We start from the raw sequence: 17,303 nt of genomic DNA, 5'->3' as shown, positions 1-17,303 counted from the left end.
TATTTACTTTTTTAATACGATAGCAAAAGAACATGCAGTCATATAATGGTATGGCACTGTCTGAGTCAACTGCAGGCACTTGGTTTTTTGTTCAATAACTTAAATATTAGTTAGTTGATCCTATTAAAATTTTGTTACAAGATTCCAAACATGAAAAGGAAGGTTGATTTTACTTGTGGGATTATGGCCTTAACGGTTTTGGAATTAGGGGAAAAACTAATTTTTCAAAAAAAGTGAATTACATGTACGTACTTAATTCCAGTAAAAGCATATGGATGTCTAAGGTATTGTTCCACCAAAATTATATACAATTATGGTCATACTGGGATTGATTTTGGGGTTTATGAATTAGGAGCCAAACTAGAGGCATTTAAGACCTTGAATTGCTCACCTGTCACGATAAGCAACATTCTTTTTGTGTAAAAGTGGCCATGTTTTTTCTTGGATAAAAATTCCTAAGCTCATAACTTATTAACAATCATATCATTTCATTGAATTCTGTTCAGTAGTTTCTGAGAACATCCTTTAAAGTAACATTAAAATAGCAAAAAAATGTCAAAAAAAGGGCAATAACTCCAACATGGAGAAACAGATTTAAATGCAAATTTGACAACAGATAGATCTCATTATGCTGAGCATTTTGCCCTTTGTCGGAATTAGTCTAAACCTTGCTTGCCAAAAACAGCAGTCATGTTTTTAACGGATCAAAAATCCCCACATCAATTCTATGAAGAACACTCAAAGAATATTCATACTCAGTTTGGTTCTAATTGGTCTGGTAGTTTCAGAGGATAAGATTTTTGAAAGAAATAACAATAAAAATTGTGAACGTCAATAAAGGGCAGGAACTCCAATATGGCGCAATAGATTAACACTCAATATATCCACATATAGATCTCAAAGGAAATGAATCTCTGAAATTGTTCCACAGAGAGTCATATCCAAAAAGGAAGGTTTGAACAGATTTTGGATGTTGTGATTGGAACCAATTAGGACATAGAGGCCAAAAAGAGCCTACTTTGTTTCTGGTCAAATTTCTTATATTATCCTGTGTCAAATGTCTAATTGCAATCAAATACGCTGGGTAATAGTAAGATGGTGTGTAATATAGATAAACATGTACACATTTTTTCATTGTGCGTAATGCAGACATACATGTACACATGTTGAATTCCTAGGGCGATTCCAGGATTTCTGATAAAATCAAAGACTGAGTGAGGTGAGACCATAAAACTTTTAAGTGTAGAGCTTGTGAAAATCAAGATTTCATGCAAAAAAACTTTTTCCACCATTTTAGGAGGGTACCGGTTTTTGCCTCATATTCGCTCCTGATTCCTGTTTTTAAGGTTCATTCAGGTAGTCCGAATTTCCTCTGACCCTGCAACCCTCCTCTTTTATTTGGATATTGATATGTCGGGTTATCAATATCCAAATAAAAAGAGGAGGGTAGTAGGGTCAGACGAAATTCGGACTACATTCAGGAAGCTATATAAAAGCACAAGCCCCTGAATAATCGAACTCCGTTGAGTGGTTTAGAAGGGGTTGCACTGCTGAAATGTTGATAGACCAATAGATAGGATGATTCCCTCTTTGTATAAATACTTATTCTGGGAAATATTAAGAAACCTTTTTTTTAAACCATATCGCAACCACGTAAAGAACATAAAAATCATATCGAATGGAACTGCCAGTACCGGTACATTAGATTGGTCTATAAATTGTAGCTAACTGTGCTTTTTTACATGTTTTTAAAGATACTGCATACAACTCAAATAGGTGACAGGTTTTAAGTTGTTTCGTAAACAAATCATGGAATGGTATTTAGGCACCCACCAATATTTCGTGAACAAAAATAAATGTCAAACAAATTTTTGCAAAATATTGCATTTTTCTCACCCACGGAAAAAATAATGATTGTATAGTTTCCCTTTATTTGAAAATATTGATTTCGGTCGCAGCTGATTAAGCACTTATAAATGCGATATCAAATCAGAATAAAATTGTTCGGTTCGTTACGTTCAATAAGCATGAAAATCCTTTTTAATGAAACAGGTCAATTGTTCGATTTTTTTTTAAATAAAAATCGAAATGAAGTTCGCATTAATAGAGAGAAGTAATTAGGCAAAGTTTCACGAAAAGGGCATTTTACTGCAGTTGTATAATTGTGTGCAATAACTTTAACTTCTATACTCACAGCTGTCAAAGTGAAAAAAAAATATGCCCTTCTACTTGCCGACTTCTTCCTTCACTCTTATGAAGTTGACTTTGTAGCTGATCTGATCCGAAAGAAAGGACGTCATCTAGATCCTTTAATCTCAGTTTCCACTATATAGATGACGTATTATCGTTAAACAATCCTAGTTTCGGGTATTTACTTTTCATTCATAATTGTCAACTTTCCTTTCATCTGTGGCAACATCCCTTCAGCACCTGCGTATGGAGTTTTCATGTCACAACTCATACGTTATGCTAGAGCTTAAATTGTCGTAACTACGCAGACTTTTTGTATCCCGCTATACGCCTAACAATTAGGCTTCTGAGCAGGGTTATGTTGCTACAAGATTGAAGTCATCACTACAGAAGTTTTATGGTCGTCATCATGAACTCGTGGATCGTTATGGTGTATCCATCTCCACCATGAAAACTGATTTGTTCAACGTGTCATAGTTTTCCTTTCCTCTATCGTCTACCTCGGACGACTTTTATGAGCAACTCGGCGGCTGTTTCTAGAAAAGCAGAAGACGCTTACCCTACCGGCGAACCTGGCCCATGCTCCCAGTTTTTAATGAGTCCGAGTTGCTCATTTACTTTTGTTATTTTGTATATATTATTTTAGTTACTGTATGTTCTTTGTTATGTTTGTCTGCTTGCACATTCATGTTTTTGTTACTTTGTATGAATGATTTTAGTTATTTTATGTTCTTGGTTGTGTATGTTTGTTTTTCATGTCTGGTCTTTGTCTCTGGGATACATTCTTTTGATTACCGCTATAACCTTGGTTCCCTTTATTATTCTTCCATGTCTGGTCTTTGTCCCTGGATTACATTCTTTTGATTTCCGCTAGAATATTGGTTTCCTTGATTACTCTTTATCCACACATCAGTGACCAACCGGGCACTGTGCACTGTACATGGAAATACAATGATAAGTGTGTGTGTGTGTGTATGAAATTGTACCACGAGTTGCCATATACCACCAAATGAATGCTGAATGTTTTTAGATTGTTACTTTGTTACTTAATTGAACAGTTAATGCTTATGGTTATGGAGACGAAGAGTGGCCACTTCGATGCTGGTAAATCTTATACTATTTCGCTGTATATATGTGTAATGTTGTTTTGGGGCCAGCTGCAACCTGCCCAGTGGTGTGAAGTTTTCTTCGGAGTTTACTGAAGACCCATAGGTGGATTTGGGCTGACATTTTCATCCTGACTGGGTTGTTTCTTTGACATATTCAGCATATCCATTCTCCTTATGTTTACTTACTAACATGCAGGCTTTAGCATACTCTATATATCGACGAAAGTCGATCGGTGGTGACTATAGTTCTATGTCTTTTCTGTCCGTCTAAATAAGTTACTAGTATTATATGTACATAAAAATATATTACAATATTTGAGGTTAACGTTTTCAACAATTTTAAAGTTGTCACACCAGCAAGACAACTTTGGAGGAAAAATGTACTTCTTTTAAACGTGTGTTGATATTTCCACCCGAATTGTAATAATTGATTTTTCCTGAAATTTCCTGGACCATTTGAGCTTAATATAAAATACCATAATGATATTATGACCTGAAAATGAACTTTTTCTTACAGTTTAACTTACAGTATTTTTAAAGATATCACTGCCCTTTGTCGAAGCTATATTTATTGTTAAACACTCTGGTGATCTATATGTACATTGCATTGTCATTCTTTACCCGCTCAATCATCGGCAATCATATACACTCCCGTACAGCTCTACAACCCAAACCCAAATCAGGAAGACTGTCAAAATTGTATTGATTTAAAAAAAAATCATTCATGTCAAACAACTATTATTTTAGTAATTGCAATCATGAATAACTAAATAGACCTGTAATTAATTCAAAGTTTATGCTAAATATATGCTGGGATTGAGTACATTACCATTCATTTGTTGTTGTTTTTTTTTTGTTCAGTCCCAGCAAGGATTTTTAGAGTAGACTATATTTAACTCCTTTGGTCCAAACTATATGATTCTTTCAGATGATTCTTTGAATTTCGATACCATCCTAAAGAAAACCTCCTAAATGACATGCTTCTTGTTTATTCTTAATTGTGTTGTAATCAAATGTTACATAATTTCATTTTGCTTCGTTTTTTTTCAATCATTTCAAAGCTTTCTTGTATTTGTCGGAAATTACGGAGGTGTCCGAAACTGACTTGAATTATTCGTCAAACTTCATTTCCGGCAAACAAAAAAATTGAAAACAGACTTAACAGATCGCTAACTCATACCGTATTATCTATTTTACAGAAACGGTTGTTTTGACACCCCAGCAAAAATTCGACGTGTATGTTTTATTAAGGTAATGATAACTTTACTCAATTCAAAATCTGCGTCAGATCTAGAAGTCCTTGCATTACCTATATATAATATTTTGGGATCGCATTCAGTGTCCGAAGCTGCATGCATTTTCTGATTCTTGATACCTACGGTAGGATTAGACCTTTGTCGAGCCAAATATTTGACTTATTGTAGTTGGGGTAAGTACTTGGAGACTTTTAATAAATTTATTTTAAACCATTTAGCTAGTTATCAGAGAGCAAATATTATAAGTTGCAAAACCAAAGAAAAATTCTAACTGTTCTTCTTTCTCAGATGAGATTGCCAGTCAGGTGTTGGTGGGTTATTCCTTTGAAAAACTGTCTAAATTGGCTTGCTTTCTGTTAGAATGCTAAAGGACTGATTTTGATTATAGTGTTGGTTGCAGATAAATATAATACATTAACTATACTTTTGAGTATTTATTGACTAAGTTGGTAAATACATGTAGTCTGTGTTCAGTAGCAGAGTCCTACTGTTTGTCCCTGGCCTGTACTGGTATGTAAGTTTTGTTCAATACATCATGCTCTTCTGTTGCAGTAGGGAAGTCATTGTGCTGATGACAGATACAATGTAGTAAGAAATAAGTCAGTGGACATATAATACCAAAAGGTGCTTGTAGTTACATCACCTTATCACTAATTGTGACAGTGTATGTGAAATTGGTGTAGGTTTACCAGACCGAATCTCATATTTTGAACTTTTCTACTATTTGTGTAACTAAAAAAACATTTTTTATAGGGCCGAAGGCTTTTTCAGACATGTCTGTCAGTCCTACACATATTTTGTGAGTTATGACAACCATGTTTGTAAAACTGCAGGATAAGCTCATATACATGTCCATTGTAAGATGTTATTTCATATGTACATGTATAAAACCTTAGGATAATTTTTTATGTGTTATTTCCTGAATGAAATGTAGAAAATAATAAGTAAGAAGAACACATTTTACTGCGTCAGCTATCTTTTTTAAAAAGATAGTATTTGTTTTGTATGATCACATTTTTTTTATGGCAGGACATGTTCATTTATACAATAGTATGGTGTTGTCAAATTGATTCTCTCAATGTAAAGTAGCATATATGTAGAGTAGTTAGGGTCCTTCCACAAAAAGTGGTGTAGTGTTGTGAAGAAATGTATCCAATATGCTAGCTTTACTTGGTCAAGCAAATGTTTGGGTTTGGAAAATCAAAGTATGTCATTTCATGTGTTTATTAGATCATGTCAAAGGCGTTCAAAATATGTAACTGCTCTTCCCAATATAAGATGTGAATAATGTTACAAAAATTGTTTCTGGTACATACATGCACATTTGTACATTGTAAGCCTTAAAGTACAGACTTAATTTTTACTTGAAATTTAAATGATTCATTACATAACCTCAAATTTTGTAGTGAAGATGAGTGGGAATAGGTCACCTATTCAATTCAGGGTATGTGCTTCAAAATGTTAATAGATGTAATATTATAGCTGATGTCTAAACTTACTGTCTGCATTTTAATACAAAGAAATTTGTATGCTTTTAGATTTAAGTAATGTCTAACCACATCATAGATACTGACAGTGAAGATGAGTTACCACCTGGATGGGAGGAACGGGTCACCTTTGAAGGAAGAGTGTTCTATGCAAGGTACTGCAAATGTTAAAAACATGTGGAATCTGAAACAACTTAAACAACCTACAAGGGAAAGGGAGTTACTGTATAAAAACCCACTCTGGTCAAAGTCTTTTGCATTCAAGCATGAATAACACTGTAGGTGCATATTATTGATGGTGTGTTACATGTAAATTAATAATACCATACTGGGTTACATTACTCTACAGATAATGATTCAAGATTCAAAGTTTTGTTGATCTTAAGTCATATATGCAGTCAGTTTGAAGAATAAATAACTTCAAAATTGGAACAATAACAAGGAAGTAAAAAAAAAACAGATTCTGACTCATTACTTTTATCAATAGCCATTAACATTCTGAAATTTCTTCCATCCTGACAGAAATTCATATTGAAGAAAAACTTGCAATAAATATCCTTTTTATTTGAAAATACATAGCAGAACAGCATGATCAGCGTTTTTTTCTTGCACATACCAATCAGATGAGTTGAAAACTCAATACCTTTAATACAGAGTTTCCACTGCTCAACTGGTTCCATCATCAGGTGAATCCCCTTCTCCTTGACTGTTTCAAGACACAACAATCACTAGTGGGTATACAGACTGAGTTGACAATGCTCTGCCAAGATCTATCTAGCTATATCCTTTGCTTGCTTCCCCACTCTTCCTAATGGCCGAACAGTCCAAAGGACCCAAATGCTCGTCATAAAGTTTGGGAAGCAAAGCCTGTACAGCCCACCTTGACTGGGAATAATCATATTTTCCAATGCTTATTAACTCACCTGGACCAAAGGTCCATGTGAGATTGTGCCATTACTTGGTGTCTTTTGTTGTCCCTCATCTGTTATCTGTTGTCTGTCATCCATCTGCTGTCTGTTAACTTATTAAAATAAATCTTCTCCTTTAAGATTCCAGTGAAGCTAATTTTTTGTCACCATCAACCTTAGAGTATGTAGTTTAAAATTGTATCAGATATTTTCAAATCCAAAACAAAATTGCAGACATAACTGTAAATAGATCAATGTGGAAAATCACTCAGTTGTGTCTATATCTTGAAAATTTGAAAAGAAATAGTGAATTTGAAAGCATACTCTAGATACAGATGAAAATATAAATGTTTCAAATCAAATTTTTGAGGAAAAAAATTGTTAGTACTAATCCATTGAAAAAATAAAAATAGTGATTCTATAGTTTCCCCATTACTTAACAAGGCAAGTTTTCAAATAAAAATATTAATTTTGGTTGCTACTGAATTATCAATTAAAAATTGCACTTGTGCAAAAAATAATTTCTTATCCGTCATTATATCCGAGGCTCTGGATAAAAATGGCCAGTGCTTAGCTGTGTCTAAGCCATTCCCATGACATGTTATGTACAGTGTAATTGCATGTCTACTTTCAGATTTGATGCACTTAGGTTCTGTTTTTCAGTCATGAAAACCAGCAGACTCAGTGGAAGCATCCAGTTACAGGGAAAGAAAAGCATGTCAAAGGAGGTATGTTAAAATGAAACAAAGAAATGATGTGCAATTTGTTTTATAGCCAAACAACTGTGAAACTGTAAACAATTCCTGTATTGGCAAAAAATACTGTACTGTCGGTAATGGGGTAATTCAGATAATCAAAAGTTCATTGCTTGAAGGTAAAATTAGGAATCAAAGACAATCTACATACACAATGTAGTGATCAGAATGAAATGCAATTGAAAGTAATGAAAACAAGGCATCATACAAGTAACTAAATCATTACACAGAAACAGGGAGTTACTTCAGGTGCTCTGTCATGAACATCCTTCAAATTGCAAGTGAGTATAATCCAGTAAGATTATAGCTACATTTATGCAGCTTCCTAACACACTGTTTAGATGGAGTCACAAAGGAGTCTCAATGTACATATTCAAAAGAATTTGAGAAGTGCTGTAATTTTATAATGACATGAATCAGGAATGCAAAATGTCATGTGTAGTTAGCACTTTTAGACAGAAATAAGCTGCAAAAACTCCATGGATTACTTTTCATTGTGTAATATTTGAAATTTTAAACTATATTCATTCAAAATGTTAACAAACAATGGTAGAAAAACATGTACACTATGGTTTCTCAAATAATGGAATAAAGTATTTAGCAAATTACACATGTGTTGCTTTATTATAGCCTGCTCTGTGTTCATGTGTCTGTTGTTTCAGTGTTTCTGTGGGTTTGTGTGTCCATGTTTCCAAACAATTTTTTCAGTCACAGTTTTCTCAGCAACTACTTATCACAGCAACTTGGTATTTAACACATTCTTCCTGTAACTATGCCATATGGTGGATGACATTTTTGGAAAAATTCAACAATATCTTGTTTACCAAAGACTGTTTACTTTTGACATTTTGGAAAGCCACATAATTTCTATAGATATGTCATATGTTGTGATTGAAAGCGGGGTATCACAAGATGGCTCACAGATTCTTGTTATTCCAGTTTTGTAGATCTGTTTGTAAGCTGGGATCGCAGGTATAATTTAGGCATTATGTAATGTAAGAGTAAGCACCCTTTTAGGGCAGTATGATTTATTAAATATTTTTTAATTCTGAAACATATTTTCTTATGAACTAAAACAAATAAAAAAAGGAGAAAACAGGTTAAAATGTTCAATTTGAAGCTGTAGAATAATTACGAGAAAAGAAAATCCAATCTAACCCATATTATGTGCAGCATCCACAATGCTAGACAAAGGGAGGTAACTCCTTTTTACAAAAAAAAGACTGAGTAGTAACCTGTAATGGTGTTTTATTATTACAGACTTACCCTATGGTTGGGAGAGAGTTATAGAGAAAGATGGTACCATTGTATTTGTTGAGTAAGAATACTATATTGTCATTGTGGACATCTTTAGTCATCAATATTGTAGATTTTCCTGACCTTTACATCCATTCCTACAACATACTTTGGTTTTTATTGATAGTTTCATTAGTTTTCCTTTGTCAAATTTAAGAAACATAAGGAAATGCTTTAACCTAACACCATACAATAAAAAATTCAGTTGGTATTACTGTAATCTTCATTGTATTCCACACACTTTTTTAATATCTTTTTTTCTCAGTTCAAGAACCTGTGTGCAGTGAGCTGTTTAATTCTGTAGAAATACCAATTAACCTTCATTATCTGTCTGCATATATTAAAAAATACTTTCTAATCATGTTAAAATATGGCAGTAGATCCAATTCACTTAAATACATTTTCTGTCTGTTTGCACAGTAACATGCTAAAAAAAAGACTAACAGCAGTCACACAAAATTTATTGGTGTTCTGTTTTAATACAAAAATTTAAAACGAAAGTAGAGTTTCACAAGCAAAAATATAAAAAAGTCTTCATCCATGTAATGAAATAATAAATGACTGTTAAGTAACTGTCATGATTAATCAACTGTCACAAACTTGCCTACTGTTTCATGATTATAACATTTTCTCAGGTTAGTGAAACATCATAGCAACTCATATCAAAGTCATTAATTGTATAACATCATATTTGTTTTTATTTCAGTCACATAAACAAGAAAACAACCTTTACAGACCCTAGACTAGCCTTTGCAGAACCAGTGAAAACCTCTCCAGCAGATTTTAAACAGAAATTTGATGGGAATAGCACAGCTTTACAAGTGCTGAATGGAAGAGATTTGACAGGAAAATTTGCCCTGGTAACGGGAGCTAGTGATGGCATAGGTAAGGATCCAGAGGGGATGCCATGGGTTGGTACCCCCTTTATATTGGAAAATTGGTCATTTTCATGTGTAAAATTGACAAAAAATGGCAAATAATGTCCTAGCACCCCCTCCCCTTTTCTGAGAAGCCCCATCTGGCACCTTTTTTTTCAGTGTCTTGATCTGCCCCTGAATATTTGTTTTAAGAGTTCTTACTAAAAGTGCAAACTTACCTGTAATTCATAAAATTGTTTGTGAATACTTCAGACTTAGATTTTACTCTTGGTCCATTGTAACTCCAATCAATTTTAAGACTTTAAGAATAATTCAAATTCTCAATTTTTGTAATATAAGAGTCTGATCTTTTATATTGAGAGGCTCTAAAATAATCATATCAGAAAAAATGTTGATTAAGGAGACTTTATGCTTATAGTGCCTAAACAAACAATAGAATTATACAAGATACTAATAAACAAAAGATATTTTAATATACCTCTACCATTCCATTGATTGTACTCAGTGGCAGAACTATTATTCATGGGGTACCAGTTTTCATGGTAGTCTGAATTTTCTCTGACCCTGTCTCCCTCCTTTTTTATTTGGGTATGGATATGTAGGGATGGTGGCCAGACTATGGTGCTGTATAATAAGTTGGAGGTTGAATAGTACACTGGAGTAATGCACTTCAGACACTTGTATTGACTTTCTATTTGAAATGGTGCATGTCAGGCCTACCTAATATGATTCTTGATTCATTTTTCTGTATGCTGATATCATAATTGTTATTAAAATTTCATTTTTTAAGTTTTGACCTATTTACATGAGAGACCCTGTTTTTTGACATGTTTACATGTGAACTGTTAACAATTATAAATAGATCAATGTTTATGACTTCATTGTATCAAAGTTAGTTATACAAAATGACTTTTGTATTCAAAGATAACCTACCAAGTATAAAACTTTTTTTTACAATAGATAAGGGTAACAATGTCACAACCTCAGTTTCTAGGGGGTTGATAGAAGTAAACTATAATTTCTAAATAAATGTTAATGCTCTGTAAAATACAGTTATATTCAATACACAGCACAAGATAAATAATAGCATCTTGCACATAAAGATAACATTAAAAATTAAACATGTGTGTGAATGTATATTTTAGTACAATTACATATCATAGGAAAAATATAACATTTGAGTAAATTTAATTTACGGCTTCATCAATCTGCTTGTGAAGCATAAACCAACTAGCTAAATATGTAGTTTGACTCGGGAGGTTTACTCCATATTCAAATGTAGCAAATTATAAGAAAATGGCAAGTTATCTAATCAAACATATTAAAGAGCAAAACAACAGCGTTAGAGCATGAGCGGTTTAGTGCATACAGTAAACGTAAAAAAATAGCAAAGCAAATACATAAGCAAAGCAAAAAAAACCTCAAGAATACAAAACACTTAGCTTACCTCACTTATCGTGCAAGAGGCACATTTGTAAATGGTCACAGGAATAGTACTAGTCCCCAGTACTACTGTATTGTACCTGAAGTATCAGAAATCACTTATTGTATTTATAGTTTAAAACAATTACTTTATGACCTCAGTGTGTGATCGATTTAAAGACTTACACTTTTACTTTCGAGTGGTCCACTCGAACTGATAAATGAATCAATCGTTAATCACTATTATTTAAGCATAGTAAAATATCATTACAGATTTATGTGTTTAGGCAAATTATAATGAAAGTTACACAATCAATCATTCATACCGGACTTTCATACGAGGTAAAAATATTAATTTCTAGACCATTGACATGCACAACTAAGTTAGGAATGTTAAAGAAACTAACCTTAGTAATAGTTAAGTTGAAATCAGATGTGTATATAAGTTGAGTTGATAAGAATATAGGTTGGTAGATACGGATGAACATAAAAACCAACATGTCCGTTCAGATACTTAGGTAAGAGTGTTCAAATGAAAAAGGAAATAACCTGCAACAATTACCAACCAATAGATGACGAGAAAAGAAGTGTGTACTAATCAAGCATGAAAAAGAATATAGAAGATTATGACTAGATTGCAATACAATCACCAGTTCCCGAAAGCTCGTCTGTCAATTGGTCCAAGTCAAATAGTAAAACATAATACACATTCATACAAGTCAAATATTTTATTACACAATACATAAAATATTCATATAGAACAACAAAATTACCGAACACTTACCAAGTTACAAATCAAATTCATTTATTCCAATATACAATCCACACTCTGAGTTGGGGTATAAATTATACAAGGGATTTAAATCACTGACTTAATTGTCACTTTTATTGATAATCTGTACTGTTTTCCATTGATCTTGACAGATATTTTTCTATCTCTCTTACATAACAAGATATTTGAAAATACCTGTCAAAACTTTGAGAGTAATTGTGTAGTGTAATCAGACCTTCCTCAGGGTTTGTGGATGAAAATGACTTCAGGCACCTACAGTTTGTAGTCACACTACGACATGTTTTGTTAAAAGTACATTTAAATGATCAAATATGCAATTATTAGATTACACATAAAATAATAATAGTCAGAAGGTCATCATTATCTGCCATAAAAATGGCTTTTATTGGTAAAGATATTAGACAATAAAAAAATACTGATAAGATGACATTGATTTCTATTTTAGGCAGGCATTTATGAAAATTCTTGACTAATCCTCATATTGTCTGCTTGTTTTAAGCCATAGTAGTAAATCATAACAGTATTAATTACTATTCTGTGTATAATGGGCACATTTTAACATGGAAATCATTTTCTGAGCATGGGAATGTGTGTTACATCAATACACAAGAACTGGCCACAAAATGACAGATTTTCGTATGTGAAAAAGGTGCATTATGTAAACAAACAAATCAGAAATAGAATGTTACTCAAAGAAAAGTTTTATCTAATCATCAAAACTAAATTTTAGATCATAATTTCTTAAAAAATCATCAAAATCATCAAAAAATGTCAGTGTTACAATCTCATGGAAGAATACATCTATGAGATGCTTACGAAAACATATCATCAATCAGAGGAGATGTTACATCCAAAATTTATAAACTATTTTGCAGGTTATGAAACAGCAAGATCCCTAGCATTCCATGGGGCAACTGTTGTCATGGGATGTAGAAACCTAGAGAAAGCTGGGATGTGTAGAGATAAAATCCTAGCTGATAGGCCTAAAGCTACTATAGAAGTCTTGCAACTTAATCTTGCTTCCTTGAAAAGTGTTAAAATGTTTGCAGAGGAGTACAAAAGGCAGGCATGGTATGTAGATTAACTCATATTAATTTTTTATTGATAGTTGTTGATTAAGACAAAAAGGTTTTATAAGTAATATTGTGGTTTCATTTATTTTTGCAGTATCAATTTTTGTAGTTAAAGGAAATGGCATTTCATGGGATACTTATTTTTGTGGTTTTTGGATCAATATTAGGTATATTCCATTTTCAGGCCCTTGCACATGTTGATACTGAATGCAGGAGTATTTGGTTTACCATATATTGTTACAGAGAATGACCTTGAAATGACATTCCAAGTTAATCACTTGTCACATTTTTATCTGACCCAACTTCTGATGGATCAGCTGATTGCCTCAGCACCCAGTCGTGTGGTAGTAGTTTCTTCAGAGTCACACAGGTAAATAGTTTAATTTATGTTTAGTGTCATATTAACAAGTTCCTTTCAGCTTACTCATTTCTATGTAAAGCTAAAACATATAGGCAAAAAATACTGAAGTGTAAAAAAATAAAACATTATGAAAAGGGACAATTCGCACATGGTTGATATCAGATAATTTAACAATGTTTCATTATTTGTAATTCCCCTCGTAGTCATTGCCAGATGATTACATAGTTACAGATCAGAGAATTATATTATTCACATTTTAATGGTACTATGAAATGTTGATGAAGATTTATTTTTTGCAGGATTCCAGTTTTATTTTTTACTATACATCATTTTTGGTTCCACAACATTGCTGAGTATCATTATATATTCTGTTAGATACCCTTTTAATATTTACCTAGGTTTAATACTTAATTTATACATCATTTTTAGATTTTCCAAGATTCATTCTGTAGAAGATGTTTGTGAGGACTTTTTATCATTACCAAAGGAGAAATACAGTGATTTTTATGCTTATAACATATCAAAACTATGTAACAATCTGTTTTCTTTACAACTAAACAAACTTCTTGCTGGTAAGAAGGTGACAAGTAATAGTTTGCACCCAGGCAGTTGTATCAGCACTAACATACAGAGGAACTGGTGGTTGTATAGACTAATCTTTGCTGTTGTCAGACCATTCACCAAATCTAAGGTTAGTTTTATGATTTGCCGTTATGAGCTATACTGCTACCGTATTGTCTGTTACTTCAGAACTTTTTTAGCTTCCTCTGAGCAAAATAATAAATTTGGTTTGTAGCTTGTGTATAATCACATTATCCACAATTCTGAGAAATTTTGACTTTTGGGTACTCTGAAGGACAGAGTTATGAAAGTCTTAGCTGAGGGTTTTATTTCCTGGGAAATAGTTTCACTATGTCGGTTTTTGATCCATAGACTGCCTTTTTTCCCTAAATTTCATCTGATTTTCAGAGTCTCTATTCTGCAGCATGAGTTTTGGTTTGGTATTTAGAATTTAATGAAGCTGTATAATTTCTAATATATTTCATACCACATTGTGATATATTACTTTGATTAGATATGATCTTGTATCATGAAAATAAAACTTTTTATAGTAGATAGGATTGGAATCTTGCGCTTTCTAGTTGTATCTTGCATAGTAAGATTTATTTTGTCACTGATATTTTCGAATGTCTTGATATTGTTGATAACTCTATAAATGGGAATAAAGCAAGATGATTTTCAGTAAAATTACTTACATACATCAATAAAAGCCTATCAGAAAAATGTCCACTTAAAATCAACATTCGGGATCATGAGGGAGGGGTTTGAAATTTAAATAAGCATCGCAGTCTTTACTTACAGGATATTGCCATTTTGACAAATGATGATTCATTGTTTTTGCAAACACAAAAAATACATAGCAAGTGATTCAATAAGGATATTTTTTTCATATATACAATGCTTACACTATCAACATCACAAATACACTTAACATTGTAGGTTAAATTGGTAAATATGGATGTTGAATGATTTCTTAATAGACCACCCCTTTTCAGTCTAAGACATGCCCCATCATTGTAAATACTAGTAAACAAAGCACAATAAATTCAAATTAAGTCCATGGTTTTCAATAAAATTGCTCATTCATGGCTTAATACAATACTATCTAAACAAAACCTGCTTATATATCATCCTACAGTCAGTGTTTCATTAAAAACAGTTATATTTTAAAACTCTCTTCACTACTCCCTTGTGACTATGATATTACATACATACTAATACTTGCTTTAAAAGCTGAAGCAATTAACAATTTCTCCATTCAATCAACCCATGCACATCATCTACAAATCGCAAAATGGGTAATCTCACTGGTTCTTCCCAGTGTAACATACGATCTACATCCAATCCTGTCTACTGTAAAAATCGTTGCTGGAAACCAAAACAAAAATCACAATACTAAATATTTGTAAGCCTTGATGCAAGAGGAAGCTTTTTATTATGTAGGGTAGCTTTGTACTGTAACTGTCTTCGTCTACAAATTTCAGTCCTCCCTTTTTGTTTGTAAAATTACATTTTGTACCAAACATAAGACTACTACTGTTGGTCCTTTTACTTTGACACTTAAAGGAGCTAAAATATTTTCTGTGTTAGAATACAGCAAAAGGTATCAGGTGACCTTGAACCTTCATGATTTTTTAAAATTCTATGATATATTTTCAGCAACAAGGAGCAGCTACAACAGTATATTGTGCTACTCATAAAGATTTAGAGGAGGTTGGAGGAATGTATTTCAATAATTGTTGTCCATGTCAACCCTGTGATGAATCTATGGACGAGAAACTAGCTAAAAAACTATGGACAATAAGTGATGAAATTCTACAAGACAGACTTAATAGAATGACAAATCTGTAGCATAGCTAACTGTTAAAGCTGAAATAATATTGAATATGAAAGACCAAACTTTCCTAACTTACTTGTTCTACTTAATATTGTTATATTGATTATAGACTTTCTTTTTAAAGAGGCTAACTTTTTTATATTCTATTCTAAATATCTTATTAAAAAAAACTTACCTCTATTATTTAAGGAGGCATTAACAATGTATTGCTGTTACCATAAAAACCTTTCAATCAATCAATCTACCAATTAATCAATCAATAAATGTTATAAGATAAATAACATGAAAATAATAAAGCAGAAACCAAGTACACACAGACAAAAACAGATTGTTCATGTATTTTGTTCTGGTTTCATCATAAGTTGAGATTTTCCTCAAATCCTTGAGTTTTTCCTCTGACAAATTTCTAATTTCAAGCAATCTTGGCTAAAATTTCAGTTGAGGAAATATTTTTTATGAAATCCAGGCTTGGTTTACAATGAGTTTAAGGTGCCAATAGTTGGTAGATAAAACTTTGGTTAAATTAATTATGTATGTACTGTAAATGTAGTATTTTCACGGTTGCTAATTTTTAAGAATTTTGATTCTGATATATTTTCACAGGTATAATTTTTTGCGGTTTCACAAAATGTTACAGTTATAAAGTGTTAATTGATTTTGTGGGTACTATTTTTCACGCTTTTATGTCCACAGCAAAAATAGCAAAAATTAATATGCTTACAGTAAGTATCATTTTTTGCATAATATTTCCTTCCTGTTATGCTTAAGTTATATAGCACAGATGATTACTGAAATCAATCTTTATTAGAACTGCGGTAGAATGTGAATGGAAGACAAAGAATGCCAATTGATGGCATAAGCTCACATGGACCTTTTGGTCCAGATGAGCTGATAATTATACACAAACCTAACAGTGATTTGAACTAGATGTGTACTCTTATTAAAACAAGAAATTTAACCGGAAATGTAAGACAATTGGAATGGATATTATAGAAATTGTTGATAATGATGAAAATATAAATCAGTTGAAAATTACCTCAGATTGAACAAAACTATGGACCACAGTTGAAAATCTAGAAAATTTAAATATTCTGCACACGTTTCGAGGAGTACAAAACTATGGACCACAGTTGAAAATCTAGAAAATTTAAATATTCTGCACACGTGTTTCGAGGAGTAACCTTCCAGCATCATTAGAACTACATAGGAAGTTCAAGAGCCAAAAAACTAAAGGACTACTCATAGATACTCCTTATAATGATAGGCAATATGAATTTATTTTTGACCTTGAAAGCACAAACAGCCTGTTTTCTGCAGTCTGACAGGAAGTTATCTTTTATACCAAGTGTAATACAAATTAAGGAAACATTTTTGTTG

The 17,303-nt window shown here is 32.5% G+C and overlaps 1 protein-coding gene across 1 annotated transcript; it reads left to right on the top strand.

Annotated features, from left to right (window-relative positions):
* Positions 1-4,414: 4,414 nt before the first annotated feature.
* LOC148616396 (WW domain-containing oxidoreductase-like) lies at positions 4,415-16,049 on the top strand. The gene is made up of 9 exons (XM_088583398.1): positions 4,415-4,550; positions 6,094-6,197; positions 7,614-7,678; positions 8,966-9,023; positions 9,708-9,886; positions 12,970-13,165; positions 13,352-13,537; positions 13,958-14,219; positions 15,749-16,049. Exons 2-9 carry the CDS (start codon positions 6,103-6,105, stop codon positions 15,938-15,940), a joined length of 1,233 nt encoding a protein of 410 aa, XP_088439524.1. The 5' UTR covers positions 4,415-4,550; positions 6,094-6,102; the 3' UTR covers positions 15,941-16,049.
* The last annotated feature ends 1,254 nt before the right edge of the window (positions 16,050-17,303 follow it).

Source organism: Perna viridis, chromosome 5, assembly GCF_037379345.1.
Source record: "Perna viridis isolate PV_CMFRI_1.1 ecotype Kerala chromosome 5, ASM3737934v1, whole genome shotgun sequence".
NCBI classification, from domain to species: domain Eukaryota; kingdom Metazoa; phylum Mollusca; class Bivalvia; order Mytilida; family Mytilidae; genus Perna; species Perna viridis.
This window is presented reverse-complemented; position numbering and strand designations above follow the sequence as displayed.